At 39.4% G+C, this 17,432-nt stretch overlaps 1 protein-coding gene and 1 pseudogene across 2 annotated transcripts in view; one reads left to right on the plus strand and one right to left on the minus strand.

The window, feature by feature from the left end:
* Window positions 1-17,432, minus strand: part of LOC127189533 (protein FRA10AC1 homolog) — a 33,635-nt gene that overhangs the window by 2,678 nt on the left and 13,525 nt on the right. For both annotated transcript variants that reach the window (XM_051146414.1, XM_051146415.1), the window contains exons 8-12: window positions 16,147-16,192; window positions 13,699-13,812; window positions 10,408-10,450; window positions 8,304-8,422; window positions 5,143-5,181 (exon numbers count right to left, since the gene is read on the minus strand). In XM_051146414.1, coding sequence (XP_051002371.1) covers window positions 5,143-5,181; window positions 8,304-8,422; window positions 10,408-10,450; window positions 13,699-13,812; window positions 16,147-16,192 — 361 coding nt within the window. The remainder of the gene's footprint in view (window positions 1-5,142; window positions 5,182-8,303; window positions 8,423-10,407; window positions 10,451-13,698; window positions 13,813-16,146; window positions 16,193-17,432) is intronic.
* LOC127190146 (mRNA decay activator protein ZFP36-like) lies at window positions 3,319-4,322 on the plus strand (annotated as a pseudogene).

Raw genomic sequence — 17,432 nt, forward strand, 5'->3', positions numbered from 1 at the left:
CACCACCACGCCCGGCAGAGAAGAGGTCTTTCACTGGGCTTGAACTCACTAAACAGGTGAGGATGGCTGACAAGGACTCAGAGATCTGCCTGTCTCCACCTCTCCAGCACTAGGATTCAAAGTGTGTGCTGCTACTATACCTGGGCCATTTATTTCTTATACTTGTTCCATATACTTATATTTATTTCCGTATGCTTATTTATGTATATGGCATGCAGGTGTGCACATGCAGAACACAGTATGGAGGCCAGACAAAAAGCTGTGAAGCTCTCCACACTCCATGTGGGTTCCGGGGATTAAGCCTGTCTGGTTTGCTGGCAAGGATCTGCATCCACTGAGCTGACCCTGGCCCAGTTTTTAATGTTGCTTTCATGGAAGCACTGTACCAGGTGGAGTATTGCTCCATCCCTGTTCATCAATTTTCTGATGTCAGATAATGAAGTTTTACTTTTTAAATGCTAAATCATTAATCCCAGCACTCAGGGAGGCAGAGGCAGGCAGATCTCTGTGAGTTCAAGGCCAGCCTGCTCTACAAAGCAAGTGCAAGACAGCCAAGGCTACACAGAGAAATCCTGTCTTGAAAACAAACAAACAAACAAACAAACAAATCCCTTTGAAAAAGTATATATCAAAAAAGTGGCCAAATTACCTCAGGGAATCAAATCTATAAAACCAGACTAAATTATCTGTATAGTCCCTTCCACCCTATGAGTCTAAAACTTCCTGGTTCCCTGAGGGTAAGAGTCACTATAAACAAAGCACTGCTAAGGAATGACAGGTAGAATGGTCAATACACAGTGACCTTACATCACCACTGTCAAGTCTCTGCAGTAATTATGGGCAAGAACTGGAATAACCTGTAGTTCTTCACATTTATTTGTGTGAGACAGAGTGAGAGCGAGAGAGTTTGGGGCGGCGGCACAGTGTGAACACGCAAGGTGAATGTGTGCATGTCAGAGGATCGAACCCAGGTCACCACACTTTATCTGCCGAGCCACAACCTGTTGCTCTCCTGGTCTCTGTGAACTTTTTCATTCATTGTAACACTTCCGATAAAACAAGTAGTGTCCGGTCTGTCTTCTGCCACAGCTCACATCCTCTATTCCTTTTGTCAGAGAAGTCCAAATGACAGCTTTCCTCAAATTGAGGCAAAACATGTCTTTAGGCCTCTCCCCCCCCCCCCCCCGAGACAGAGAGTTTCTCTGTGTAGCCTTGGCCATCCTGGACTAACTTTGTAGACCAGGCGGGCATTGAACTCACAGCAATCCGCCTGGCTCTGCCTCCCGAGTGCTAGGATTAAAGGCGTGCGCCACCACCGCCCAGCTTTCAGGCCATTTTAATCTATAGACTCTAGTTCTGTGCATCAATCACTAAAATTAAATCTCCCATGTAGTAACAGCCTCCGAACACCCCCAGTTTCTATGTCCTCATCCTCACTCTCGCCTCCTCTCACTCCTTCACCTTTTCCAAACTAAACATCTGTAGTTGCGCCAACATTCTTCCCACGGCACAGTTTCAGTTCTGCAGCACACTGGCTGCTCTGTGTCTGATCTGCTCAAGCCTTCAAAGTTTTGCTTAGTGTATGATGCTTAAGTGCTTTGAGTTTTCCCGAATGCTTCCATTCTGTGGTTATTATATGATAATTAGAAACTCAACTGAGGAAATGGTGAATGTCTCTAATAACTGTAAAAAATGGACAGGTATTAACTTTTGATGTGATCAATTCTAGAGAGACTCTGTTTAATGTCTGGCATTCTTCTTTTTGCTGGCATTGCAACAGAGCTACAGGTTATCAAGGACTTCCTCTGTTTGAGACACAGACTTTATGTGTGTGTCTTCTCTTTTGACAATAGTTCAATAAAGCTAGCCTGTTTACACACATTCTGCAGAAGAAACAAGACATGGACAGATCAATCATTTAAGATGGATTGATCTATCATCTGTCTATCATCTAATTGTCAAAATTACAATGAAATTACTAGGCTTCCATTTGGCTCACCAATAATGAGCAATTATTGATGGTAAGAGCAACAAAGTATTGAGTTGGGACTATAAACTTGTGTCTAACCTTATCTTCGACATTAACTATTTGGTCTTGTTAATTTCCTTGAGTTCTCTGGTTCTCAGGGCATGTAACAAATAGCATAGAACTTAAAGCATCACAAATGGATGTCCTCTAACTGGGTACCTTGTCTCAAAATAAATATGTACATTAGTTTTTTTAAATAATAAAAATAATCTTTTACAAATGGAGGGGAGGAGCAGCACTGGAGAGATGGCTCAGTGGTAAGGAGTGAATACTGCTCTCTCAAAGGACCTAAGTTTGGTTCCTAGCACCCACATTCAGCAGCTCACAACTATACCTCCAGCTCCAAGGGGCCAACGTTCTCTTCTGCACTTCAGTGGCAGCTGCACTCAGGTAGGTATACTCACCCATATAATTTTTAAAATATTAAAAATAAACCTTTACAGTGTAAAAAATAAAAGTAGTTTTTCTATCACAGAGGTGAAAAGAATGCACGCCCCTTTTCCAATCCTACAGGAGAGTCTTCTCTCAAAGCTGCCAGGACAAAGCTAAATAAGCACTGGGGCCTCTTCACTATTTCATGAGGCATTAGTGGTTCTGCTGGCAACCCCACTACTTGCTTTGGCTATGGGGAGAAGACGCCCGTGCAGTTATGTAAAGGCATGGCATGCCTCAGGAAAGAACACAATGTTGCCTCTACCTTTATATTGCTTTTCTTCCTTGTTTCCCATTTTTCCTTTATCACCAATTTTGAAACAGCCTTACATACTTTTTGTAAGTCATTGTGGACACTTTGGGGAATATTTCATGGGAAATATAGAATTTGTAGCAAATATTTGGTAAAATCAATGTTTTCATGTAAGTGGTAAAAACAAGACTAAAGCACCATTTACTGCAACAGCTTCTCACACAAGAACTGCGCTCCAAGTGTCTAATCGAAACCACCCCAGGGGCACATAAGACATATAAAATAAGGAATTTTCTTTAAATTTTAACTGCCTTTCCTTTCCCATTCCAACCTTATCCCTATCTCTTCCTGAACACTGTACAATGTGAAATTAAAATCTATATTCATGATATTTACTGAAAAAAGATTCTGATACCTTCTATAATTAAAATAAACTTTTAATTATTTTTCACTGAAGAATAAATATTTCCTTTTTGTCCTTTATGATTCTTTTCATGTACAAAAACAAATATAATTCATATCAGAACAGGATACAAATAAATGCTTAAAAACCCTAAATTACAAATGCTTTGAATCTATATATTTCTATTTGATAAAGAAACACATGATACAGCCTGATTCCTGCGACCCAACAGTCACTCTCTTCTCCATTGCCATTTGCACACCATGGATCTCTACAAGAGACCGCCTCCTGTGGATGAGCCCTGACCTGTTGTCTGCCATCCAAGCACGGAGGAACTTGGGACTTTGGAACATAAACTCTCACTCCATCCCATCTGGGGTCACCTTTTGCCTTACTGGCTGCTCCATCAGTCTGGCGGAGGGCTGAAGCTGTGGCTGAGTACCCCCATCTCCTGGATTCACACCCTTGGCTCCTTGCCCAGGCCCTGAACTGTCACCCTCACCTACTTCGCCTACTGCAACTCTCACCACTTACTCTCGATAAAAGACCGAGCTCTGTCGAACCTACTCAGAAAGCGGACGTGGCATTATCTGGCTAAGTATCAATTTGCCCACAGCCTGGCTGAACTGTGCCAGGCCAATCGCCACCCCAAGTACGTAATGGAGCTCTGCCACAAGTTCTACTTCCAGGGCTGCTGTCCCTACGGCTCTCACTGCCACTTCATCCACAATCCCGAGGACCTGGCTGTCCCTGGCCAGCCCCATATGCTCCGACAAAGCATCAGCTTCTCAGGCCTGCCCTCCGGTCGCAGAACCTCATCACCACCGCCAGGATTTCCCGGCCCTTCCCCTTCCTCAAGTTCCTTTTCGCCCTCCAGTTGCCCCACCACCACCTGGGACCTTCTCCTTTCCCCTTCTGCCTTCTCTGCTGCCCCTGGGGCCCCTGTGACTCGAAGAGACCCTATCCCAGCCTGCTGCCCTTCCTGCCAAAGATCTACCCCCAGCACCATCTGGGGGCCCTTCGGTGGTTTGGCTCAGAGCCAATCTACACACTCTCTGGGATCTGATCCTGATGATTATACCAGCAGCAGCACCAGTAGCCTGGGTGGGTCAGACTCACCCATCTTTGAGGCTGGGGTGTTTGGGCCTCCCCAGCACACTGTGCCCCGTCTTCCCATCTTTAATTGCATCTCTGTCTCTGAGTGACAAGTGCCTACCCTGTATGGATCAGCCTCGATCTCATAGGGGGCAGGGACTGCTTGTTGCTGTGGGGACCCAGGGGGGCTCCTAAGTTAGTAAGTTGCCTCCACTGGACATTCCAGGATGCATTAACCCACTACCCTGGTGCTGGGCTAGGGCAGGTCCCTAGTTTGCCAACTCAGTGTTTGGGTGGATCAGGTTCCTAGGGTACCTAAGATGTAGCATGTTTGAAGGGGACAGTTGACTATTGGTCTTCCAGGCCTAGGTCTTCGGTTGTTCTTGAGATAGGGGCTTATTATGTACCTCCAGGTTGGCCCTGAACTCAAGATAATTCTGCCTTAGCTTCCCAAGTTCTGGGGTTCCAGGTATGTACCAGCCCCTCTCCAACTCTGGTCTCCTGGAATCTTAAGTGCTGTGAAGAGCTGGCTCCCACAACGGCACCCCAATTTTTACTAGACCCCAAGGTTAGTGTCTGGTGGTTGAAGCCTCTCCTGAGAGAGAATCCTGGGGCTCAAATTTCCCTCCCAAAGCAAATAGCCAAAGCCACTGCCAAATCCCTTCCCCCAACCAGTGGGCCCTTTATTTATGATGACTTTATTTATTGTAATAAGATTTTATTATATATAATATATATTATATATGGCCATCTACTTCATTTTTCTTTTCATAATGTTAAAATGAATGCTATATTAAGTATACTAAAATATATAAAGTAATACATTGTTACCGTACAAGTCTATTTTTGTGGGTTTTTTGGAATTTTTAAATAAATCTTGAGTGTGAACTAAAAAAAAAAAAAAGACAGACAGAAATACATGATACTTACTGTTTCTAGAATCTTCTGTACTTTTTGAGGATGAATGTCCTAAAACAAAAACAACATAATTTTACCAAACATCATCTTTGAGTGTATTGATAGTTGTAGCTAAAACCATAAATTCTTTCTAAGTTTGGTTTTCTTATGCTCTACCAAATAAATAAAATAAAATAAAATAAAGACTCTTGGTCCTTTGGTTTTATCTCAATTGAAATGTTAGGTCCATATATATATATATTTTTTTTTTTAATTAATTTATTCATATTACATCTCAATTATTATCCCATCCCTTGTATCCTCCCATTCTTCCCTGAATGTTAGGTCCTGGGACAGCACAGAGCCTAGGACAGCTAACTTAAAATTTAAAAACTGAAAGCCTATGAAAAATCTCACATGGTTTAAAAGATACTTAATAGTTTGTATAATAATATTTATTGTTATTATTATTATTGTTGTTGTTAGATTTCTTTTACTTTGTGGAGGTGTTTGGCTCTTCCACTGAACACAGTATACAAATACTTAAGAATTTTTCCAAGGTAACATACAGGTAGAAATGGGAGGTGGTAAGGGCTTCCTCTTTCCATGTGTCATGCTAGACAAGTGCTCCACCACTAAGCTAAATCCCCAGCCAGCCTTATCCGGAGTCATATGCGGCTATTAAGATATCATTTTGTCAAAAATTTAAAAATTTCATCTCTGCAGTAATTACTGAGGGAGGCAAGAAGCAAAAAGTACATAAGATCTATATCTATCTATCTATCTATCTATCTATCTATCTATTACACTGTATTGTATAATACATATATCGTATAATGGCCTCAAACTCACATAGACCCGCCCGCCTCTGCCTCTCGAGTATACTCAGATATATATATATATATATCTTAAATTACCCCTGTACCAAGCCCTCTGTAACAAGCACTCAGGAGAGAGATTTCTGGACAGTGATAAAAGCATATGTGACAAAACAACACCTCGGCCAAACTAGATGAGAGGGCCAAGATGCCTGAGTTTTAGTCTTTTAGAGGCTAAAGGGGGCGTAAGAAGTGCAGGGTAAAGACACAGAAATGTGTTCAATGGGTATTTAAAAAGTAGGTGCAAAGGTTAAGCTTACTCTGCAAGCCCATTGACATAAGTAGAACCAAAGTGAGAAAGTGTGGGTTGGGACCAAATGTCAAGGGAAACCTGCTGGCAATCCCCACCATCCGCCATGTGACGGTCACTGTGGGTGGGAGCGGGTTCCTCTTCCCTGAGATGCTGAAGCAAACTCAGAACAACGACACGCCACAGGGCAGGGCTCTCGGACCCCACAGACCACAGGGGTCTCAGACAGTGACTTCAGAGCAACTTACAGCTGTCACCACACTGCTGTCCAGAGCACTGTAGTTTGAAAGCAAAACTGTAAGACATCTTTTTGATTATGATTCTAGAACTGAATTTCTTCAACTATGAGAAAAATGAGTGGGTTCACTGATTCCACTCACTAAACGTCTAACTGCCTACAGTCTTAGCAAGTGGAGATAAGTTAAACAGTCACACAACCCCTTCTCTCACAGAAAGTGAGTATTTCAAGTAAACAAGTACAGGCTGCTCTGAGGATGTATAACAGGGGTTGGATCTAGTTCGGGGAAGTGAGATAGACATTGTTAGGAAGGGCCTTTCCAACTGAGCTGCAGCGAAACGTGAAGGCTGAGGTAGCCAAGAGAAAAGGAAACAGGGAGGGAAGATATTGACTCTTTGGCCAAGAGAGTATATCTGTATCTAAGTATTTTGTTCTTCCTGATTTACAAAAGCAAACCGCTCTTCACACACAGGCTATTGCTTTGTCTCAGTTGTCTCTCTACACACTCACCTACCACGTGGCATTCAGTTGTCCACCCAGCTATTCACTCATGCAGACTTTCTATGATGGTAACATGGAGCTATGAAGTATATAGTCTCTTGTAAGGGGGCAAGGACGTCCAGGGATAAAACCAGATGTGCCAGCTGTCCAGATGCAACTGTGATACTTAATCATTATTAAAGTTTATGCCAAATTAAGAACGTCTGGGTAGAGATGAGCTCTTCTTTAACTTAGGATAAGCCATGATTACATGGCATGGTTACAGTAAAAAGATAGTATTATCAATGCAATGATGGATACAACCAAAATTTCAAATGGCATATTACTGTATATATTAGAATAAATACAAAGTTTTAAGCTCAGATGAGATTTTCATACTTATTAATTTATTAATTGAAATTTACTTTGGAGTTATGAAATAATTAAGATAGGCATGAAAAGGCTTTCAGTTTCTTTTCTTTTTTTTTTTCCATTTTATTTTATTTATTTATTTTTAAGGCTTTCAGTTTCAAATGCCAATTCTCAATAAACAACACATAACAGTTTTTCTCCTAATCGCCAACTCCAACTCAGTGATACTTTTTACTATAAACTTTAACAGCATAGCCATCATGATATGCAAGAAGGAAAAAATGCACACAAGAATGCACTTGAGCCAACTGTCTTCCTATCTAGAGCAAGGGAGCCCTCTCCTGTCCGGATCTTCTCTCAGCATTGGGTTACATTTAGCTGACTCTTGCCCACAGCTTTAACTTTGATTCAGTAGACATTATAGCCAGTTAACTCCTGCTGCTGAAAAGCAATTGGAAGTAACTTTCATAATAGCTAATTCTGTGGCAGGCATTAGTCAAATTGCTTAATAAATTCTCTCAGTTTTTGTCATAACCCTGTAAGACAGCTACTACAATCACGGCCTGAGAGTGAATGGCAGGCCGTAACCTGCTTTGCAGTTCTGCGCATTTACATTCTCTTTTGACTCTTCTCAACTTGACAAACATGGAGGGAGGAGGTGTTCACATTACCCCAGCATATAAAACGAAAGAAAACTACAGAGAGTCAGTGTCTTATTTGGGTAACAAGGCTTGGATATACCAGGAATTGAGCACTGTTTACAGTTTATATTATATTATAGTATATGCCCAAAAGGAATCAAAATCAATTCTGTTCTTTAAACCCCTATAAGTGATCATAAATTCATATCTGAACTCTTGACCTCTTTCCTTGCACCTGCTATAAAACCCAGTACTAAACGCCCCAGCTAGATGCTGCTGTGCCCTGCGGAGGACTGTGTCTCCCACTCAGATGAGAGCCCTTGACCGTCTTTTACCTTTGTCCCTCCCCGTGGAGGCGTCCTCTGAAGAAGATAATCTGGATTTCTTATGTGGTGACTCATCACACTCAGTCTTGGTTTTGGCCTTTCTTTTTTTTGACTTGATTTCTTTTCTCCTTTATGTTAAACAACATAATATTGAAGTTAATTTTTCCAACTGGTTTTTATAAAATATTAAATCCAATGAATTAAAAAAAAACAGTTAAAGTACATAGATTTATGTAATAAAGAACCTTGAAAGAGTATATAATTTTTATTTTTTTAAGACAGAGTTTCTCCATGTAACCATGGCTGTTCTGGAATTCACTCTGTAGACCAGGCTGGACTAAAATTCACAGGGATCCACCTGACTCTGCCTCCTGAGTGCTGCGGTTAAAGGTGTGTGCCACCACCATTGCTGGGCTAGAGTATGTAAATATTTTAGGTGAATATGCAAATTAAGATAATTCTGTAAGATAATAAAGCCTAAACTATGAACTATTTTATATGTTCTCTATACGAGCTAGTAAATCAAAGTTTTACTGAGCCCATTCTGTTCCCCAGCATGTAACTCATATCTGCCGAGCACTGAGAAGCAGGAGCAAGAACCAAGTGCTGGGCTCGGTCCAGGCCACAGGGAGAGGATGCTCGCCTCTGGGCGTAAAGACAACAGTAACGGTATCCTGGAGTAGAGACAGGAAGTGCTTATTTTTAAGCACATCAATGTTAGACAACTTATAATGTACCTTCCTATTGCTCTGGCTTTACCTCTTCTAGGCGAGATTTACAATTTGGTCAGTGCAGTAGGTGAAAGGTAATTAATTTTAACTGCTTAAAAAAACATGAGAAAACAACTCTCAAATATGTGCTACACAGACTTCTGATTAAGACACCCATGCTCAGACTATCATACTGGCACGGCAATTAATCATATTTGTTCTTTTATTAAAGTCATCTCAATTTGAAAATGACATCTAAAGGGAAAGTCACAAAATACTTTCAGTCTCTCTCAGCATGACTGACAGAAAGAGAAAATTAGGCTGGCTACTCAAGTAGCATAAAACAATCTTGCTTATTTTAAGAATTTATTATTTATAGCAGCTAAAACACTGTGTAGACATGATTATAATAAAGCTGATTTTAAGCCAGGTGTAGTGGCATATACCTACAATCCCAGCACCCAAGAGGCTAAGACAGAAGAATCATAAATTTGAGGCTAGCCTAAGATACATTATGAATTGAAGGCCAGCCTGCCTCAAAAACAAAACAGAAGACAAATAAAACAATAAGAATAAACAATTAACAAAACAAAACCAAGGCCAGTGATCTCATATGAGCAGCATAGTACAGGCCAGTGGTGGTACTCCTACTCACTCAACATAGCAGCCACATTCCAGATAACTTAATAGGAGGCTGATTTTACCAATGTTATTTCTATCATTGAGAAACTCTAGTTAAATGTCTGTTTAGAGGGAAGCCAGGCACGGTGGTGCACTCAGGGAAGCAGAGGCAGGTGGATCTCTTGTTAGTTTGAGACCAGTCTGGCCTATAAAGTAAGGCCAGGACAGCCAAGGCTACACAGAGAAACCCTGTCTCAGAAAACCAAACCAAACCGAAAACAATAACAAAAAAATGTCACGAGAGGGACTGGAGACATGGCTTAATAGGTAAGAGGGTCTGCAATGCAAACATGAGTCCTTCTCTGGCTTCTAAAGAAACCCATGCACGCATACAGACACAGACACACAGACACAGACAGATACACACACACAGACAGACAGACACACACACACACACACACACACACACACACACACACACACTATTCTATGCAGTCAGATTTAAAACATCATCTCTAAGACTATTACAGTGTCTGGCCATTGGCTCCAAACTGACAACTCTTCTAACAGGCATCTATTACCCCACACAGATCTTCACAGGCTCAATCACGGCAGCGATGACCTCCAATTCTATGGGTCACACAATTATGCTCTATTTTCTAAACCATAAACTAAAAACTAAATGCACTTTCCAAATTGAGATTTAGATACTCAGTGCAATAAAATGAGTATGGCCTAGATTACTAAACATTAAAAATGCCATTTTAAAAGAAAAAAGTTACCTGTGATGAAAATTTAATTTAAAAGAACATTCTTGGCATAATCCTAAAAGAGAAAAAAATATGAGCTTCTGAATCTGTGATTATATTGTACTCTATTATAACTGTAATTTCTCTTGTTTTTTATACCCATTACTATATACAGGGAATCATATGAAGAAAATAAGCTAACATTATACCTCAAAATTATATTAAATGTTTAAAGATTGAAAATATTTTAACAAAAAAAAAAAAAAAAGAAAGAAAGAAAGAAAAGAAAATATTTTAATAATACTTTGCTTTAAAATTTTCATACAATCTATTTTGGTCATATTCTTTCCCCTCCTTCAATTCCTCCAAGATCCCCCCTCACTACCCATCCGACTTTATACTCTTTCTCTCCACTCCATTGAAGAAAGCTTATTTTCCTTTTCACAGCAGGTATCAATTACAAATAGCATCCTTGTTATGGGTAACTTCCCCAGATCGGTGCTGGGGTTCTGTCTAGTTTGAATTTGTGCTGGGTTTTTAAAAAATTATTCACTTTATTTTATGTGCAATTTTTCCCCCTGAATGTATGTCTGTGTGTGGGTGTCAAGTTCTCTGGAACTGGAGTTACAGACAGTTGTGAGCTGCCATGTGGGTGCTGGGAACTGAAACCAAGTCCTATGGAAGAACAGACTTTAACCTCTGAGCCATCTCTCCAGCCCCTGTGATGGCTGTATATATGCTGTCTTTCTGAGTTTATGTATCATCCCTGTTGTGTCTGGAAACAATTTTAAAGGTACTTTAGGAAAAATGTTACCCATTGTGTTTCATAGGCAGAATTAATATCTGACATCAAAGATACACCTTAATATAATTATGATATAATAAAATGCATATAATAGCAATATTATTATTATTTGGGCATAGCCATTTCCTCTGAGATGTTCAAAAACTTTCAAAAAAGCAGAAATGAGAATTTTCAAATACTTCCACTATCATGACCTCTTCTTTTCCCTAATCTTACTCCAAACTGGCTGGCTTTTCCAGACAGGCACTTCTAAAAGGAATGCAGAAACCAGTGTGACCTGATAGCACATGGGTAAAGTGATGGTTTCTACAGGAGTGGAAGGAAAACTGAAGTTATTAGAGAACCAGAAACAGCTGATGTCCATAACAGTAAGGAAGGAGGGAAGCATCTGAAGATGAAAACTAACTTTAGAAAAGAAAAGTATAACACTGTAAACCATGGTTATAGGAAACTGCTGTCTGCTAGGAAGTTCCAGGTTCAGTGAAAAACCTAGTCTTCAGTGAGTAATGCTGAGAAAGTCAGAGAGCACAACACTCAAAGAAACATTTTATCTCTGAACCTTTTCTTCCTTTGTAAACATTGTATGTATGGGTGTTCTGTCTACACATATACCTGCACCATGTGCACATATACTGACAGTGGAGGCCAGAAGAGGGCACTGGATCCCCGGGAACTGGAGCTACAGATGGCTGTGAACCATCATGTGGCTATTGGGAATCAAACCTGGGCCTCTGGAAGAGCATCCAATGCTCTTGACCTTTGAGCTACGTGTCCAGTCCCTCTACAAGTATTCTTAATTACATTTTATTATTTAATGGCAAGGGGATGCTTATGCATCACAGTTGAGTATATGGAGGTCAAAGGACAGTTTACAGAGTCAGTTGTCAACTTCCACCATGTGGGTTCCAGGGAATAAACTCAAGCTGTCAAGCTTGGTGGCAGGTGCCTTTACCCACTGAGCCATCTCACTAGCCCATTTCTATACTTTTAAACAATACTGACTAGTGCTGCTGCTGTTAGTTGTCCATCAGAACCAGAAGGTAAGGCTCTACTGAAGACAGCATATGCAGTGGTTATATTACAAACAATGCTACAATGGAGATGGAAGCCTTCTCTCTACATGCTAGGTTTCACAGCGCCTGTAGGTATGATGCAAGTTGCTAAGGGAGAACTGTCATTAATGGTCTAACTCAGCTGTGACTCCTTCATGCTACTCAACCCATCTGCTTGGCAAGATGTGCCCACTGGTATGGTAGCGACATGACTATTATGCAGTAACCAATAGATTTTGGATAGTATTTAAGGCTTACTTTGTAGAGGAAAGTCACATGAAGTATTGTAAATCTCACTGTAAATCTGGCCACAAGCCTGTGGCTGGTCCTGTTATTTCCTAAATAGCCCGATGTGCTTGTCAAATTGTCTTCCAAATACTTAGAATGATGCTATGGTCAACTTTTTTTTTTTTTTTGCAGTGGGAGACAATTGCTGCAAAAGACTCATAACTGGCCAAACTGCTGAGAACAACTTGCTGTAGAATGCTCAGTTCTAAACAGGGCACCTATATTATCACCTCCCAGGCTCAGAGATCATCTCCAATGAGAAAGCAGGAAAAAAAGGTAAGAATGAGAGGTTGCACAGTATGTTGTATACCATTGTCCTCTGGGCATGACCTAACTACTACACTCTTGAACTCTCTGCAGCTGTGACTACTCGTCCTGTGATCTGCAGATGATCAAATGCATGAACATCCCATCACTGAGGGAGTGGGGAGACTCACGAGGCTCTGTACCTTCCTGAAGATTTCTTCAGTGGTGTAGCCACTGGGAAGTGTTGTCCATGCTCCCATAAATAATCCCTCACCATGCTCTGTAAGTGACCCTAACTACACTTATCGGGTCACCAAAAATAAATAAATAAATAAAATAATAATAATAATAATAATAAAAGGAAAAAAGACATGAAAGTGGGAAAACTAAACTAATGAAGCAGAAAAAGAGGATCAGGCAGTATGTGAGGGGGCGAGAGAGAGTAAATGGGTCAAAATATACAGGCATAAAACTATCACAGTGAAACTCAATATTAAGTAAAATTAATATATATTAGGTAAAACTTTTTTTAAAGGATACTTTCTCAAATTTTTCACTCACTGTCAAAGAGAAAACGTATTTACTGTCAACATCACGTTATGGCTACATAATCAGACATAAGGTTTACATCGCCTTTTCTGATACTGTTACTCAGACACATACCTAGTGTCATCCTCAAGCTTGTGACATCTTCACTCTACAAGTTAGCTGAAATTTGACGTTAGAATTGTTTTATCAAAGTGCTACCATAATACAAAAACTTTAGGTTCAAATTTTATTTGAGGTTTGGGGAAACCATAGGGAAAAAATAACTTTCATGAAAACACACTGACTCTTTTTAAATTGAATTGTAAATAGTCTTCACATTTTTCAATTTTAAAATAAAAATAAAATGGGAAGAAATTAACCATAACTCCATGAAACACAACTTACTTAATTTAACAAGAGCATTTCTCTTTTCACCATGCTCAATATAACCAAAGTTAACTTCCCAGCTCTTCAAGCCTTCTTTTTCATCACAGCATTTATTTCCACAAAAAAATTGACCTGCAAGAGCAAAGAACTATCAGTTATTATACATGATATGATTGCCTATAAACGTATACTCTCTAACGTTTTATTTTAAAAGTTGTAAAATAAATATAATAAATTATTACACAAACTCAGCATTAAAATAATTGACCACAATAGTTACAGTATGCATGTATCTAAGTATGAATTCAAAGATTTTTTTTTTTTGCAATGGGAACTGAACTCAGGGCCTTGTGTATGTAAAGCATTTGCTTTACCACTAAGCCACTTCCCAGATCTTTTTTAAAAATATTATTATTGTTGTTGTTGTTATTGTTATCATCACCATTAATTTCTTGCTTGCTTGTTGCATTGCCTAGGCTGGTCTAGAACTTGTTCTATAGGTCAGGACTGAATTTACAAACATCCTGTCTCAGCCACCAGCCCTGGCTGAAAAGCTGACTCTTAACAAAAACATTCATAGAATTCCTGTTGATAAACTATTTATTTAAATAGAATTTTAGTGAGTCCATTAGAGAATCTTACACTTTGGAAAGTGAAATATTAAGTGTACTCACTAAAGCTCTGAGAGACCATTTCCCAAAATTCATGCTCTTAGATGTGAGTCCTTTCAGCATTTAACTGCATGTTAAAATTAATGTTTTCACATAGTATTATAGCATTTACATAAAACTCTAACAAAATTGCCCATGAAAAACATTTTGAAAACTTAAACCTGATATTCTAAATTTTAACACCTCATTGCTCTGTCTATCATATACTAAAAACTTCTAAGACAGGAAAAAACTGATGATTTGGAGGTGAAGGGACAACTCAAAATCTATTTTGGCAGAAAAAAATAATAAAAATAATTTATACAGTGAATTATTTCTACCACAATAATCTGCACCGAGAGTAACAAATAGAAACCACAAAATTCTTTTCATAAAATACAAAAGACTGCCAAAATAAATGTATAAAATCAGCATCCAAAAGGCTAGTTATAGCTCAGTGAATATACACATGTGTATGTACATATATGTCATTCCATATGTGTAAGGAAATCACAGAATGACTTAAAAAGGCACTCCAAATGAAGAGCTAATTAAATATGCAGATGTTTAGCATGTAATGACTATTAAACAGCAACCATAACATTCTGTTTTACCAGAGCAACAGCTTGCTCTCTGCTTTCCAACTAGTCCTGTATTCATTTACAAACTTAGAGAATACTTATTTTTTAAGGTCACTTTTATATACTCTTCTAAAAATTCCACTTGAAAAAAATTAATAGATATTTTTATTAAAGAAAAACATTTCAGAGCTCTCATTATTTTAGATAAAGATACTAAATAAAACATGACCTTAAGAAAAATTTTACATTGCCTTATTTTTTAAATGTTTTCTTAACGGAGGGTTGAAAGGTGGGGAGGTAGAGAGCTGGTGGGGGTGGGGGTGGGGGACACATGTCTTTAATCTTAGCACTCGGGAGGCAGAGATAGGCAGATCTCTAAGTTCCAGGATAGCCAGGGCTACATAGAGAAACCCTCTATCAGGAAGAAAAAAAAGTTTAATCAGTAGCACATGTGCAAATGCATGCACGGGTACGTGTGTGGGTGTGCTTGTGTGGCATGCATGTGGAGGTCAGAGGGCAATGCTACCCGGTGAGTTCTCTCCTTCCACTCTAGCCTCCAGGGATTGAACTGTCGTTGCAGGCTGGCGTGGCAAGTGCCCTTACCCACTGACAACCTCACTGACTGGAGAGCTGCTTGACTGACATTCTTTTTCCTTTTCCTCTCCAGTGCCTTCCTCATTCATAGACAACATCTCTGCCACATGCACATGTGCGCTTTAGGCGTGCCTGGTCCTGGGAGTGGTCAGAGCAGGGCTTCCAGTGCCCTGGGACTGGAGTGCTCTTGACTACTCCAAATATTTGAGTTCTTGATATTAGACTAAAAATCTGGGCTCAATCTAGAACTAGTCTGTACAAAACTTCTATTGGGTTCGTGTGTGATATTTAACTTCTACTTTCAAAATAATGATTTTTTTTTGTTGGAATATAGTACTACCAATATTTTATTATAATTGGTAATCAAGTACTCACTTGTTCCTTGTTATTAAATCTTTAATTCTTATAACATCTTCCACATATCCTTAAATATTCTAAATGTCTAATTCTAAAGAAAAAGTTATGAAACCATTAAATCCTGATCTTTGCTATTAATGTATTTATCAGAAATATATTTTACCTGACTTTATTTTTATAAATAATAATTTATTGTCTACAGCAGGAAAATTCTCAGTGGATGATTTCAATTCTACATCAAAATAAGCTATGTTCTATTGGAAAGAAAAAATTTTAAAAGTTACCTTTTCCTGAAATTACTTCTTTTTCTATTCGCCACCTAAATCCAAACTGGTAAGAAAAATTTATATTTATATGAGAACAAGTGAAAATACAACATTTAAATTACATATATTGTAGTGGATGTAAACATGTTTTTGTTTTGATCCCAAGTGTGAGATGTGAAACAGACTTGTGTGAGGGTGAGCGGTGTTTTTCCACTGAAAAAAGACTTGTGAGAGAACAGGTGATGTCTGTCTACTGGAAGAGGAACAGCCTCTTGTGGGGGCATGGTCTTTGCCAACTGATAGCATCCTAGTACAGACTCTGAGAGGAGATACATATATGAGCCAAAAACAAGAGGCAGGGCTTTTTTTTTGGTCCTGGCTTTCATCACTCCACTGTAAGCCGTTCCTAGAGAGAACCGCTCCGGCTGCTGCTCCAGGTTCCAGCTGCTGCTCTGGGCTCCAGCAGTTGTCCTTACAGTCACCTTCACTGAATTGCTGGTTTACTATTTAACTGGTCTATTGGAATCCTGCCAACTACTCCAGTGGAATCGCTCCAAGGAACTGAGTATAAAAAATGTCTATCTCTTCTGTTCCTACTAGCCTCTTTTCTCTCCCATCTAGGGTGGGTGCATTGGAAGGGAGATTTAAGCATTAAGAAACACCAAATAAAGTAGGGTTGGAAAAGTTCAAAGCCTACAATATACACACACATCTAAACATAAAGCCAAGTAAATTCAAATTTCAGCCTGAAAATAACCTAATTATCAACATAATGGCTTTTCTTTTTACAGGAATTTGAGGATACCTCCCGACAATTACCAACCTTTGTTAAAAACAAAGTTTAAAATGCTCTAAAAGTTGCAGGTGTTGAGGCAGGAAAGTACCAGCGCTCATGTTATATGTGTGGTGTGTGGCACTGACAAGGACAGGGAACTGTGGTTATGACTAAGGGCACTGCTTCAACATGCTAACCCTGCAGGAGCAGTGTACTAAGAAAGAATTCAGGGAGCTGGAGAGATGGCTCAGAGCATATGATCACTGGCTGCTATAACAGATGACCAGCATCCAAGTGGCAGCTCATAACTGCTTCCAATTCCAGCTCAGGGCATATGACATCTTACTGCTTCGACAGGCACTCCACACATGTAGTACATGGATATACATGCAGGCAAAATGGCCATACATTTTTTTAAAAGAAAAAAAAGTCAGATAAAGCATTCAATTTCATGTTAATTTTCAGTTTAAGTTTTTTTAATCATTTATTTCTTTTTTTGGTTTTGTTTTGTTTTGTTTTTTTGTTTGTT

The sequence above is a fragment of the Acomys russatus genome, chromosome 5 (assembly GCF_903995435.1).
Source record: "Acomys russatus chromosome 5, mAcoRus1.1, whole genome shotgun sequence".
NCBI lineage: Eukaryota > Metazoa > Chordata > Mammalia > Rodentia > Muridae > Acomys > Acomys russatus.